The following is a 13,626-nucleotide window of genomic DNA, read 5'->3' on the forward strand; positions in this document are numbered from 1 at the left end:
TTCCCTGATTTCACCCTCTGTTAGCCATAGTGGCAAGTCCTGTGTACTACTACTAACCATACAGTCATGGTCAGTGTACCCCTCCTTTTCCTGTGTAAAGACTGACGAGAAAAAAGCATTCAGCACGGTTGCTTTTTCAGTGTCCTCTGTAACCATCCTCCAATCATCGTTAATTATGTGTACTATCCTCCGCTATTTGTCTCTCAAAGTTGATTTTAGCCATCTTGATTTCTTGTTTACTTTTCTTATTTGCCTCCTTGTATTGCTGGAAGGCCGATACTGTGCCCTCTGATTTATATTTCTTGAAGGCCAATTTTTTTCCCCTAATAAGTTTTTTAACGCTACAGTTTAGCCAGCCAGGTTTGGCTTTGTCTCTTCTGAATTTATTTCCCATAGGAATGCACTGCAAGATGCATTTGCTTAATATGTTCCTAAAGCATTTCCATTTTTCCTCTGTGGTCAGGGATCCCAGGGTTTGGTCCCAGTTTACCCTTTCCATCAATGAGTACAATTTTGGAAAGTTTGCCCGTCTGAAGTTTAGGGTTCTTATGTTCCCCACTTGCCTTGTTATATTGTTATTTATACTAAATGTGATCATCCTGTGATCGCTAGAGCCCAGGTTGTCCTGGACTCCTACCTCCGAGATTAGGTCTGGGTCATTAGTGATCAATAGATCCAGGACTGCGTTTTCTCTGGTAGGAGAATCCACCAACTGTGACATGTAATTATCCTGTAAGGTTTCCGTGAATAGACGGGCCTTCTGTGAGTGTGCAGTCCCCTCTTCCCAGTCAATGTCAGGATAATTGAAGTCCCCCAATATGATGACTGATCCCAGTTTTGCCACTTTACCCATTAGTGCTAAAAATTCCTGCTCTACCTCCTCCCCTTGGTTAGGTGGCCTATAGCAAACCCCCACAACTACTTTTTTCTTATCTTCTTCCCTATCGAGTTCAACCCACACAGATTCTAAATCCATGCTCATCCCATCCGTAATGTCACTCCTTTCTATCACCTTTATATTGTTCTTGACATAGAGACATACCCCTCCCCCTCTTTTTCCTACCCTGTCCTTCCGGTACACCGAATACCCTTGGATATTGGCCAGCCAGTCATGTGAGGGGTCGAATCAAGTCTCTGTTATTCCCACAAGGTCTATGTCATCCTCATGTACTAACATTTCCAACTCATCCATTTTATTAGCTAGGCTCCTGGCATTAGCATATACCCCTCTTAGTTTTACGGAAGTTAAACGTGCTTGGCGGTTATGTTTATTTCTGTTTGGTCTGCGGTTTTCCCGCACAGACCCGTCAATTGATGTTGTGGACCTACTGTCGCTGCTGACCCTACCACTGCCTTCAGTCCTCTGCTCCCTCCTGACTGATTCGACTTCTGAGCCCTCCCCCCGTCTCCTAGTTTAAAAGCCCCTCCAACTTGGTGGCCATCTTTCTCCCCAAAAGAGCTGTACCGTCCCCATTAAGGTGCAGCCCATCCTTACTAAAGAGCTGGTAGCCGACTGAGAAGTCAGCCCAGTTCTCCAGGAACCCAAACCCCTCCTTCCTACACCAATTCCTCAGCCACTTGTTAAGTTCCCTAATCTCCTTCTGCCTCTCCTGTGTGGCTCGAGGTACAGGCAGTATTTCAGAGAAAACCACCTTGGAGGTCTTTTTCCTCAATCTGTTACCTAAGTCCCTGAAATCGTTCTTAAGGATCCTCCACCTACCTTTAACTTTGTCATTAGTGCCCACATGCACCATGACCGCTGGGTCATCCCCAGCCCCACACAACAATCTGTCTGCCAGATCTGCGATGTGCCGAACTCGGGCACCCGGTAAACAACAAACTGTTCGGTTCACAAGATCTTTTTTACAGATTGCCCTCTCTGTCCTCTTGATAATTGAGTCCCCAACTACCACAACCTTTCTAACCTTTACTGACCCACCATTCACTCATGTTGGTCTGGATGTTTTTTGACCATGGATGGTAACAGCCCGCAGAACTCGAGGTGGTCAAGCAAACAGCAAACGATGGGCAGTGTTATTTACTTGCAAGAGTGTGCCTGCAGTACACATTGAAGTAATAGAAACTATGGATGCTTCAAGCTTCATCAATGCTTTGAGACGATTTCTCGCCATCAGAGGACCAGTCAAGACACTTAGGTCTGATTGCGGTACTAATTTTGTTGGAGCCTGTCGAGAGTTAGAGCTCAACTCTAGACCAATCCAAGACTTCTTAGCTCAAAAGGGCTGTACATGGATATTCAATCCTCCTCATTCTTCCCATATGGGTGGCTCAGGAGAGAGAATGATTGGCATTACACGTAGAATACTGGACTCTATGCTTATGGACTCAAATTGCACAAGACTTACCCAGGAGGTTCTAACCACCTTTATGGCAGAGGCATCTGCTATAATTAATTCCAGACCACTGGTTCCAGTGTCAACAGATCCAGAGAATCCAACTATCCTAACCCCAACTACTCTGCTTACCCAAAAGCTTGGGTCCATCCCTGTCCCACCCGGAAACTTTAACTCAGGAAACCTGCGCTATGACCAGTGGAAGCGAGTGCAACACCTCGCCAACTGCTTCTGGAATCGTTGGAAGATGGAGTATCTTTCTACTCTGCAAGGACGCAGGAAATGGCAACATCCAAATCCTAACATTAAAGTTGGAGATCTTGTTCTGCTCAAGGATCAACAAGCTGGGAGACTCGAGTTTCCTATGGGACTTATTGAAAAGAGTGTTCCTAGTGATGATGGCAAGGTACGCAAGGTGGAGGTGAAGGTTGCAAGACAAGGGACTGTAAAGACCTTCATCAGACCTATCACTGAACTTATTCTGCTCTTGCCTTTTGGAGAATGAACTTACTTGCGTATGTTGCTTGTTCTTACCTTTGACTTCAAGAAGGAAGAGTCTTGGACGTTAATGTTAACTTGAAGTTGTTGCATTTTTTGCATGTTTTTTCTTTATGTCTTTCAGGTTCTCAAGACATCAAGCAAATTGCACTGTTGTTTATTTGCACTTGTATAACTACAGTTATGGTATAAAATAGTGACATTTACAATGTCAGACGGGGAGTGTGCTGTTACACAGTTAATATTCTCATTATTGTAGATGCAATTTACAATAATATATGCTGTGATTTATTTACCATGTATTTTTATATGGGTAGGTATTTGCTGCCCCTTCTGGCTTTCTTTGGTAATGCTCTTGTTTCTCCTGTGAGCATGATACATCATTTCCTTGTATGTAATCTCCACCCCCTGCTCTTGCTGTATTTCCTGTGTCATGGCTGCTTGCATTTACCTCATGTAACAGGTACTCTTGTATTCCACATGCTAAGCTAAGGAAAGCATCATCTTTTGACCGCATAATACTGAAATCCATTCATTCTGCTGTATTCCTGTTGTGTGATGTTCAGAATAAACCAGCTTTTGGATGAAACCAGTATTGGTGAGTTCAGCTAACTGAGGAGGATTGTCCGCAGTGACCGTATCTGCTTATACAGGCCAGGCACAGAGGTCTCACAAGGGTTAGATCACTATCACAACAATCCGAGTCAGAATAGTCAGACTTTTTGTTTAGCATAAGAGGGACGCTGTTTTATTTTCTCTGCTTTCTATATAGTACAGTCTTTCTTTACGTGTCCCTGTTTGTGACATCTGAAACACACTCTGGTCTCTTTCCTGTGTAACCTTGCGTCTGTAGCTTTAAGAGCAGTTCTGGTGTCGGTTTTTGTGGAGTCATGCACTAATTCCTTTCTTCTCTGATACTCATCTATGAGCCAGGTTTTTACAAATGCTAGCGTCAGATCTGTCTCAGGTCGTGTCTCCAGTGCATTGATCAGTGCAGTATATGTATTGGGCAAACTGCATAACAACATGGCTGCAGCGTGGCTGTCTGTTATATTCTCCCCGATTGATCTGAGTTGCACAATTACTTCCAGCATTGCGTTTATATGCTCCTGCATGTCCTGTTCTCTGCTAAGTCTCATTTTGTAAAGTTTCCGCAGCAAAAACAGCTTGCTGTTTAAACTGGATCTTTCATGCAGTATTTTCAGTACATCCCACGTGCCTTTCGCTGTGTCTTCATGGCGTATATGTATGAGCTGATCATCCTCCACTAGTAAGCTTATGGTGGCCCGTGCCTGTCTGTTTTTCTTGTCCCAGTCCTTATTATTGTCCTGTGGCCTCCCACAAGGGGGTAACCTCCCACAAGTCATCTCTAGATAATAGCATTTCCACTTTAAACTTCCATAGCTGATAATTGTCATTGTTCAGCTTGGCTTCTGAGTTTCCGGACATTTTTCCCTCCTTTATATATAAACAGTCTTACTTGTCTATTGGAGATGTCACTGGAAACTTTCCTTATGTCGATCTTTATCCAGATCCTGGGCCCATAACCTGTTGCAGAGTGCGATCACTGGGTGCAGCGGAGTCTATTCAGATCAGACATTGTGGAGTAACAGGAACTGGCTTCTTTATTGGAACATAACACAGAAAGCAAAGATGTCACCTCATCATGGTGAGAAAAACACAGACAGGGAAAGATGACCAACAAGTACAGTACAGGAAATACAACAAATCATAGAAAATGCATAGCATATCACTGAGCATTAGCGACATCTAGTGTCCTATTTATGAACTGCAATAGGCTAAGCAGAAAGCTTTTGTATCTCCAACACCCAGCACTAATCCCACAGTAAAGACCCCCCCCAGCACTAATCCCACAGTACAGACCCCCCCCAGCACTAATCCCACAGTACAGACCCCCCCAGCACTAATCCCACATTATAGACCCCCCAGCACTAATCCCACATTACAGTCCCCCCCAGCACTAATCCCACATTACAGACCCCCCCAGCACTAATCCCACAGTACAGACTCCCCCAGCACTAATCCCACAGTACAGACCCCCATAGCACAAACCCCTGAGTACAGACCCCACAGTACAGAACCCCCAGTGCAAACCCCACAGTACAGAACCCCCAGCGCAAACCCCCACAGTACAGAACCCCCAGCGCAAACCCCCACAGTACAGACCCCCCAGCACAAACCCCCACAGTACAGACTGCCCAGCACAAACCCCCACAGTACAGACCCCCCAGCACAAACCCCCACAGTACAGACCCCCCCAGCACTAATCCCACAGTACAGCCCCCCCAGCACTAATCCCACAGTACAGACCCCCCAGCACTAATCCCACAGTACAGACCCCCCTCAGCACTAATCCCACAGTAAAGACCCCCCAGCACTAATCCCACATTACAGACCCCCCCAGCACTAATCCCACATTACAGACCCCCAGCACTAATCCCACATTACAGACCCCCCCAGCACTAATCCCACATTACAGACCCCCCAGCACTAATCCCACTGTACAGACCCCCCCCCCAGCACTAATCCCACAGTACAGACCCCCCAGCACTAATCCCACAGTACAGACCCCCCAGCACTAATCCCACTATACAGACCCCCCCCAGCACTAATCCCACAGTACAGACCCCCCAGCACTAATCCCACAGTACAGACCCCCCAGCACTAATCCCACAGTACAGGCCCCCTAGCACTAATCCTACAGTACAGACCCCCTAGCACTAATTCCACAGTACAGACCCCCTAGCACTAATTCCACAGTACAGACCCCCCAGCACTAATCCCACAGTACAGACTCCCCAGCACTAATCCCACAGTACAGACCCCCCAGCACTAATCCCACAGTACAGGCCCCCTAGCACTAATCCCACAGTACAGACCCCCTAGCACTAATCCCACAGTACAGACCCCCTAGCACTAATTCCACAGTACAGACCCCCTAGCACTAATCCCACAGTAGTACAGACCCCCTAGCACTAATCCCACAGTACAGCCCCCCCCCCCCCATCCTTGAAATAACATGGCAGAGGTGCTTAGGTCAAGTAAATGAAAAAACTTGTAAGCAAGTAAGGCTCATGTGCAGAGGGAAGCAGTCAGATACCAGCATGTTCACATTGCATTGCTTCAAGTTCCACTCACCTTTTGTCTGCCTGGGCCCTGGGATCGACTGGGCTGAGGGCTCCCTCCCGCTCCCTTGCTGGCTGCCCTCTCCCCTCTCTTTTGATTCGTCCAGTTTACTCCTCCTCACTCTCACTGAGTCTGTGTCCTCCTGTGTCTGTGTAGCAGTAGCAGCAGAGAGGGACTGGAAGACCGACGTCTGAGGTGAGGTGAGGGAAGCAGACAGCAACGCCCAAGCACCGCCCCTATGATGTCAGATGAGAATCCAACCTGGAATCCAATCACAGGATAGCATGGTGAGTGGGAGTGTTCGGGGTGCACTGCTCTGCGCCCCGAGGACACTCTCAGGGACTGCAAATCAGCTTGCCAGAAAGTTGGCACATGATGGGAAAATCTCCACCCCTCTCCATAGCAGCAATGTGTCCGGCGCCCCGCTGCATTAAAGGAATACTTTTTTTTTTAATGCTGATGCTACATGACTAGCCTTGGGGGGGGGGCGCCCCCGCGCCCCCTATTGAACAGCTGCCAATGAGTGCAGCCGTATGTCCAGGTGCTTCTTGAGTTTGAAGGATGAAGGGAGGGAGAAGATCCCCCTCCATATTGTGTAGCTTGCCATCTGTAGAAGGATTAGGTTCAGCATTGTCTGGAGGATAATGATGGCAGGTGAGAAGGAATAAATCGCCTCCGTGATGAGTCTTACAAAACTATGGCAATTAGGCAGTACATTGTGAAGTAGAGGCAATCCTAAGATTATTCAAGAAGGAAACATGTGTATGAGTCATCAGAATTGTTGTTGCTAAACAGGTACAGGAAATAGTAGAACCAGGTACTTAGCTGAAGTGATGTAAAATAATTAAAAGAAAAAGTAAATTTACAGACTTCAGTAGTCACGGCGTGCTCTCCGATGGTCTGGAGATTGGGTGGCACTTTCTAATGTGAGCCTGGGTGGATGGGCTGAGAAGTTCCTTTAGAAGGAGAATATTTTTGTCTGTATCTTTGGTCTTATGTATCCCTTGGATCTCCCCACAATGAGACATTTCTGGAATATTGTGGGTGAAAATCGGCGTACCAGTTAAGCACATCCATCAGTGGAATTGTCAGTGTTTAAATGTAGATAAATCTGCATGTAAACTGTTGCTTTTGTGGGAAGGCATTATACTAAACATATCACTTAGAGAATGGGTAGGCAACCTTAAAGGGGTGGGGATCTATGTGATCAACATGGAAGAAGTCAGGGATCACCGGACACAGTTTCGCCTACTCACACCGAATTTAAACCTCTAACAGTGTACTACAATATCGCAATTGCGTGCATTTCACTGCAATCTTGGGTTTAAATCAGGTGGTAAGAAGGCAACATATCGCCGCCTCCACAACCTGTAAAACGCACTCAGTCACTTTTTAGAGGAGCAGCACGTGCTGCACTTGTAAATGAGCCCTTAGTTGCAGCGGCACCCTTAAGGCTTGTTCACGCCTAAAGTCCCTAACCCCTTTAGCTTCCAAGGCAGCAGCCAAGGGTGTAAACATGCAGCAGGAATTGAGCCCCCTGTTGCTTTTGGTGGGTGCTACTGCCTGCAAGTCACCGCCTTTCAAATAAATGGGGCCACTTAGAAAGTGCCCCGCAACTGCATGCTTCTGCGGGGTCCAAGGGGTTAAATAAAGTGGTGACACAATGCTGCCTGGTTTAACCCCTTGTTTGCTGTACTGCACAAGGTTGCAAGGCACTTGCAGAGCAGCCTCAATAACTTAAATGGGTCTTGCTTGCCAGGTGCTAGTCCCACCAACCATGACATGGCGTATAACACCTGCTGTGGCATGTCTACACCCCTGGCCACTGCAGCTAAAGGGGGTTTGGTTGGGGCTGGGGTGATAAAAACAGAGCTTAACTATGGGGTTTTACCACCTCCCAAACTGCAATTGTAAATTAAACTTTACTGTTCTGAGCCCCTTTAAGACTGCTTTCACATTGATGCACTATGGTTTACCTGTACTGCGGGTGCAGAACAGTGCATCTGCACCATTCCTGGGTTACCTGTGCTTTGCCATAGACTTCTATAATATCCTGTGGGTTTGGTGCACTTTCTGAACACATGAGTTTTGGTGTGCTTTTAGAAAGTGTACCACACTTGCAGGATATAATAGACTACTATTAAATCCTGCAGGTGTGGTGCACTTTCTGAAAGCGCACCAAAACTCCTGCATTCAGAGAGTGCACAAAACCCACAGGATATAATTGAAGTCTATGGCTAAGTGCAGCAAACCTGCAGGAAAGCTGCAGGTACACTGCACTGGTGTTGGTAAACCGCAGCTAATCAGTATGCAAGCAGCTCTATATTATAATGCCCAGTGTATTACTTAACACTGACCTGAATATCTCTTCTTCCCTACTGCTGGCACCACTCTGGAGACTGCTAGTAGGAATAAAAGATGGAGTGCAGTTGGTATCACTCCGCATGGGACAGGAGCCTGCACTACAGAGGAGGCATCGGCTTATGTTGCTCTTGCTCCCTACTACAGCTCCAACTTTACAAGTAGCCCTTCTGCATTGCACTCTGTTTGATGCTCTGGAATGGTGGGTCAGCAAGCCCAAACTGCGATCTACCAGGCACCTGGTCGTTGATCTACGGGTTGGTGACCCCCGACTTAGAGATAATTTTTTTTTACTTAAGCTGGGTATACACATTCACCTTTTTTTTAGTTCCCCATATCAACACAAAATGTGTGATTTAGAGGGACCTCCCCTGCTGCGCTATTGTATTCTGACAGGAGAGACTCCTACCCCACCCGGTCAGAATACACAGATCAGCTCTTAAAGCCATTGGCTGAAATCACTGATTGAATGCTGATTTTCCAGCACTATCACTCTAACACCTGGCTTCTGTTCAACAGACAGCTGTATACAGGGACCAGTTCTGTTTTTTTAGTCTCTGTGTACCCTGCTTTAACAGCACAGTGGTCTTAGTTTTGTAAAATAAAAAATTAAAACAAAAAAATACACATTTATTTACACAGAGTTGTACAGTATGTGCTGGGTGTTTTACATGGGGTAGGTATTTGTGTTTATGTGACTCTGATAAGAAGAAAGTAGATTCTATACAGGATGAGGGAGTAAGAAGAACAATCAAACATGTGTTACTACAAAATAACATGCAATAAATAATATGTATACTATATGTCATATATCTAATTAGAAAAAATCATATATGATTTTATATCAAAATACCATATCCAATTTTTTTGTAATGTCTCTGTCTAATAATTATGCTATATCAGTTAAAGTGATTGTAAAGTCTTGTTTTTTTTTCTATTGAAATAACAAACATGTTATACTTATCTGCCCTGTGTAGTAGTTTTGCAAGGGGCAGCCCAAATCATCTTCTTCTTGGGTGCATGGCAAAAGCTCCTGGCCCCTCCTTCCTGTCAGGTGCCCCCACAGCAAGCAGCTTGCTATGCGGGCACCGGAGCCAAGCCGCAGCTACATGTATGCATTCCGGCACGGAGTCTTGGTTCGGCCCTCCCCCCCCTCTCTCCTCATTGGCTAACTGAGTTTGATTGACAGCAGTGGGAGTCAATGGCACTGCTGCTATGTCCCAACCAATCAGGAGGGAGAGTACCGGATTTCTGAGGCACTCGTGGACATTGCTGGATCAAGATGGGGCTCAGGTAAGTATGAGGGGGGCTGCTGCACACAGAAGACTTTTTAGTTTAATGCATAGAATACATTAAGTTTAAAAAAAAAAAAAAAAAAAACTTCTGAGTTTACAACCACTTTAAACAATATTTTATAAATGTTGTCTTCATTTAAGCATCTAAGCATCACATATACAGTATATAGAGATTACTAACTCAGTGAGTTCAATAGAGAGCAGCAACTTGCATCAAATGCAGATTGCATGCATTTTTTTTATTAACCGTGTTTCGATCTCCATTTGACCTCTAGGTATATACACTATGTCTTTGATCTTGGGAATGGTCCATCCTTGATGAAAGGCAACTCGGAGAGGCCTTTAAATGATAACCAGTGGCATAGTGTTGCTGTCTCCAGAGATCCCGGAAATGCACATACTTTAAGAATTGATGGAAGGACAGTTACACAGCACTCTACTGGTGCCAGCAATCTAGATCTAAAGGGTAAGAAAATGTATAACCAGTATTTAACAGCTTATATATATACTGTATGTGTGTCATGTACAAAAGGAATGTGTATATTTATTGGCTACGTGATAGAACAAAATGATGTTCACATTCACACCATTCACATCAGTGCGGTGCTTTGGTGCAGTTGCAACTAGATCTCAATAGACCTCAATGGAAATGCACCAAAACACGTATAAAATGCATGTAAAGTAAATGTACATGCATGTTTAGTGTGTTTTTGGCAGCGTTTTTTGTAAAAAATCCAGTATCCTCCTACAAAAAAAAAACGCATAAAGCATGAAAGACGCTTCTAGAACACACAAAAACGTTCTAACTCATAGATCCCTGGATTCCAATATGGAGGAATACATGATAAACTCATGCTCTATGCTGATGATACCATGCTTCTTTTGGGGCATACCTATCTCAGTAATTTCCAATTTTGGTATATACTAAGGACTGGTTATTAATTGGACTAAATTGTTCATTATGCTACTAGATGCTGTTACAAATAGTCAGGGGTCCATATTGCAATATATTCCAGTTTCTTCCTCCTTGAATTACTTAGGAATCTTTTTTCACTCCTAAACATTTGGCTTATATCTCCCTTAACCTATTACCGCTACTTGGACTTAACTGGGATAAAGTTTTAGGTGGTGTTCAAACTTGAGCTGTCCGTAGTGGGAAAAGTAAACCTTATTAAGGTTTTATACAAAAAGTTTTGGTCCTGAAGAAGCACGCTGCGAAACGCATCGACCTACAGATCAGATAGTATTCTGCAATATATGATGTACTTTGATGTTGTGATTTTGCTAATAATAACCTACACATTTCTCCCATTGATCCTTTGAGATTGTCTGGGTTAGAAATAGTCTTAGGTTATTAATTCAATTTTAGAATGTATTTTTTGTCTGGTGTCATGTATGTTCTAAACGAGGATAGTCTGTTTTTTGTCCTCATTTTTTAATTGTTTTGAATAAACATTATATATTTTACTCAAATTGTGAGTCACAATGATTCATCTCATGGTGTGCCTTAGAAAGTCCAGTCTTGTGTTTTTGTGCAGAACAAGCTGAGATTTGGTTCTCTAGCTTACAGTTCCTCACAACCTTTTTTCCTCCTAATTTTTGGATGATGGCACTTTTTTGGGTAGTTCATTTTCTTTTGTACTAAACCTTAAGATGATTTTCATGCCACAACTCTTTTATGTTTTGCACAATACCTCAATGGTGGTCCCCTTGAAAATGTTATGTATCATCGACTCAATATTTTGGTCCTTCCTGTGGTCAAAGAGGCCTCCATGGGTTAAATTAGAGCATCTTCAGAAACCTAAAAATAGGGGGCCTGGCGTACGGCGCTGGAGATGGCCGCATAGCTCTGCAGCTCCGCTCGGCCACCCGAGACTACAGCCTCCACAGCTCACGTGGAACGACCCACTCACCTCTATCTGCCCCTTGGTGACCTCCCGGATGGCGAAGGGCAAGAAGGGCTCCCACCAGTTCGCCCGCATGGACGGATTCCACATTTCCAGCGCCGCCAGTCTCAGGCAACATGGCGCCAGCCAGCTTCAGCAGCGGCAGCCTCCACGTGAGAGATCCCATAGTCCCACAGAGGATGGATCCCCACCGCTCAGGCAAGTTGCTAATCCCGATAGTGGGAACTCCTCTGACTCCTCTACCCCATCTTCTCCTACTTTTAAAAGCCCTGCAAAACAGAAGCCCTGCCGGGGCTCCTCTCCCCCTGAAAGTTATGGCGGCGTGCACATGGACCTAGCAGCAGCTCCTGAACACTCTCAGACCCAGCCTGCAGCCATGGCCGATCCCTTTGCAGCCTTCCCTGCTGGAGACCAGCCTGTGTCAGCTTCACTGTTAAAGGATATGCTGCGATCTCTGTGGACCTCCATACACACAGATATGGTACAGGGACTGTCTCAGACACAGCGTGAGGTCCGCCATCTTGGAGAGCGGGTGGATACTGTTGAAGCCTCCATGGACAAGTGTTCTCTGTCCCTTAACACCTTGGTGGCAGCCCACAATAGCCATTCTGAGGACATAACCTGGCTAAAAGACAAAGTTGCGGACCTGGAGGACAGGTCCCGCAGGAATAACTTAAAGCTCAGGGGTGTCCCTGAAACGGTGTTGTGTAACGCTCCTGCGTTTTTGTAGTAGGCTGGATATGCAGCTGCAAAATCTCCACTCAGTAGTCATGTAGAGATGTGTTGAATAACCAGATCCAACTCTCCAGACTCATCACTGTGGGCCTGTCAGCTTCAACATACAGATATATACACACTCAATAAGATGTTCCTGGAGTGGTAGAATGTATATGACAGTATGAAGGTGATGTGCTGAAGGGACAGGTGTGAACAGTGATAGAGATGGTAAGTACTTGATAGGTTTGTTCAGGAGAGTACTAGATGGTATTAGGTAGAGTGCAGATAGGTTAGTAATCGAGTATGGTAACAGGTGGTAAGGACAGCAGATGACAATTACAGGATAGACTAACCCAGTGCAAGGATAGATGGTAGTAGACTCAAGAGCTAGCAATCTATGTAGCAGTGCAGATGATAGATGGTAGTAGACTTAAGAGCAAGCAATCTATGTAACAGTGCAGATGATAGATGGTAGTAGACTCAAGAGCTAGCAATCTATGTAACAGTGCAGATAGTAGATGGTAGTAGACTCAATAGCTAGCAATCTATGCAACAGTGCAGATGATAGATAGTGTAAGTAGGTTATGGAGGATTCCCCTGTGGGGTACTTATCACTAGTAATTGTTAGTAGTAGAGGGGTCCAGTAGAGAGGGGAAGATCCGGTAGCGAGATACAGGGATCAGTAGCGAGGTTCCGGTCTGCTCCAGGTAGAAGCAACCAGCTGGAGGTTCCGACAGCAAGACAGGCTTGAAAGCATGTGGATACACGAGGCAGGTTGAACGAACGATGTGAGTGAGAACGCCGGCGGTTGAAATAGCCGCTCTGCGGCGCTCAGCGATGACCTCATCTGTCTTAAAGGTGTATGCGTACCACCTAGTAAGAAAGTTGGGACGCATATTTGGAAGGAAATAAATTATTAAGGGTACCAGAGGTACCAGAATCTTACATGTTGCCACAACACTTGGAAAAAATGGCCAAGGACCTTTTCATTGCACTAGTCCCATCTCTCTCTGCAGCAGAGCTCGAGATCGACAGGATACACAGGATACCCAAACCCAGCTTCATTGCCCAGGACCTGCCTCAGGACGTGCTGCTCCGTGTCCATTTTTTTCAAAATAAGGATAAACAGCTTATGGCCTCCAGAAAGTTGCAATCGTTGCCGGGAGAGTTCCCTCAGCTCCAGATTCTTCCTGACCTGTCCAGGCACACCTTACAAAAACATAGAAACCTGGCCATGGTGACAAAGGCCATGCGGAACCATCACATCCCACATAAGTGGAAGCACCCGGCTTTCCTGTCCATAACACACAATGGGTCTACGGTCACCATTTCTACTATGGAGGAAGG

At 45.4% G+C, this 13,626-nt stretch overlaps 1 protein-coding gene across 7 annotated transcripts in view; it reads left to right on the forward strand.

Annotated features, from left to right (window-relative positions):
- Nucleotides 1-13,626, forward strand: part of NRXN2 (neurexin 2) — a 2,537,771-nt gene that overhangs the window by 1,359,445 nt on the left and 1,164,700 nt on the right. For all 7 annotated transcript variants that reach the window (XM_082270633.1, XM_082270634.1, XM_082270627.1 and 4 more), the window contains one exon: nucleotides 9,931-10,121. In XM_082270633.1, coding sequence (XP_082126759.1) covers nucleotides 9,931-10,121 — 191 coding nt within the window. The remainder of the gene's footprint in view (nucleotides 1-9,930; nucleotides 10,122-13,626) is intronic.

This window comes from Pelophylax lessonae, assembly GCF_965119305.1.
Source record: "Pelophylax lessonae genome assembly, chromosome: 10".
In the NCBI taxonomy this organism is placed as follows: Eukaryota; Metazoa; Chordata; class Amphibia; order Anura; family Ranidae; genus Pelophylax; species Pelophylax lessonae.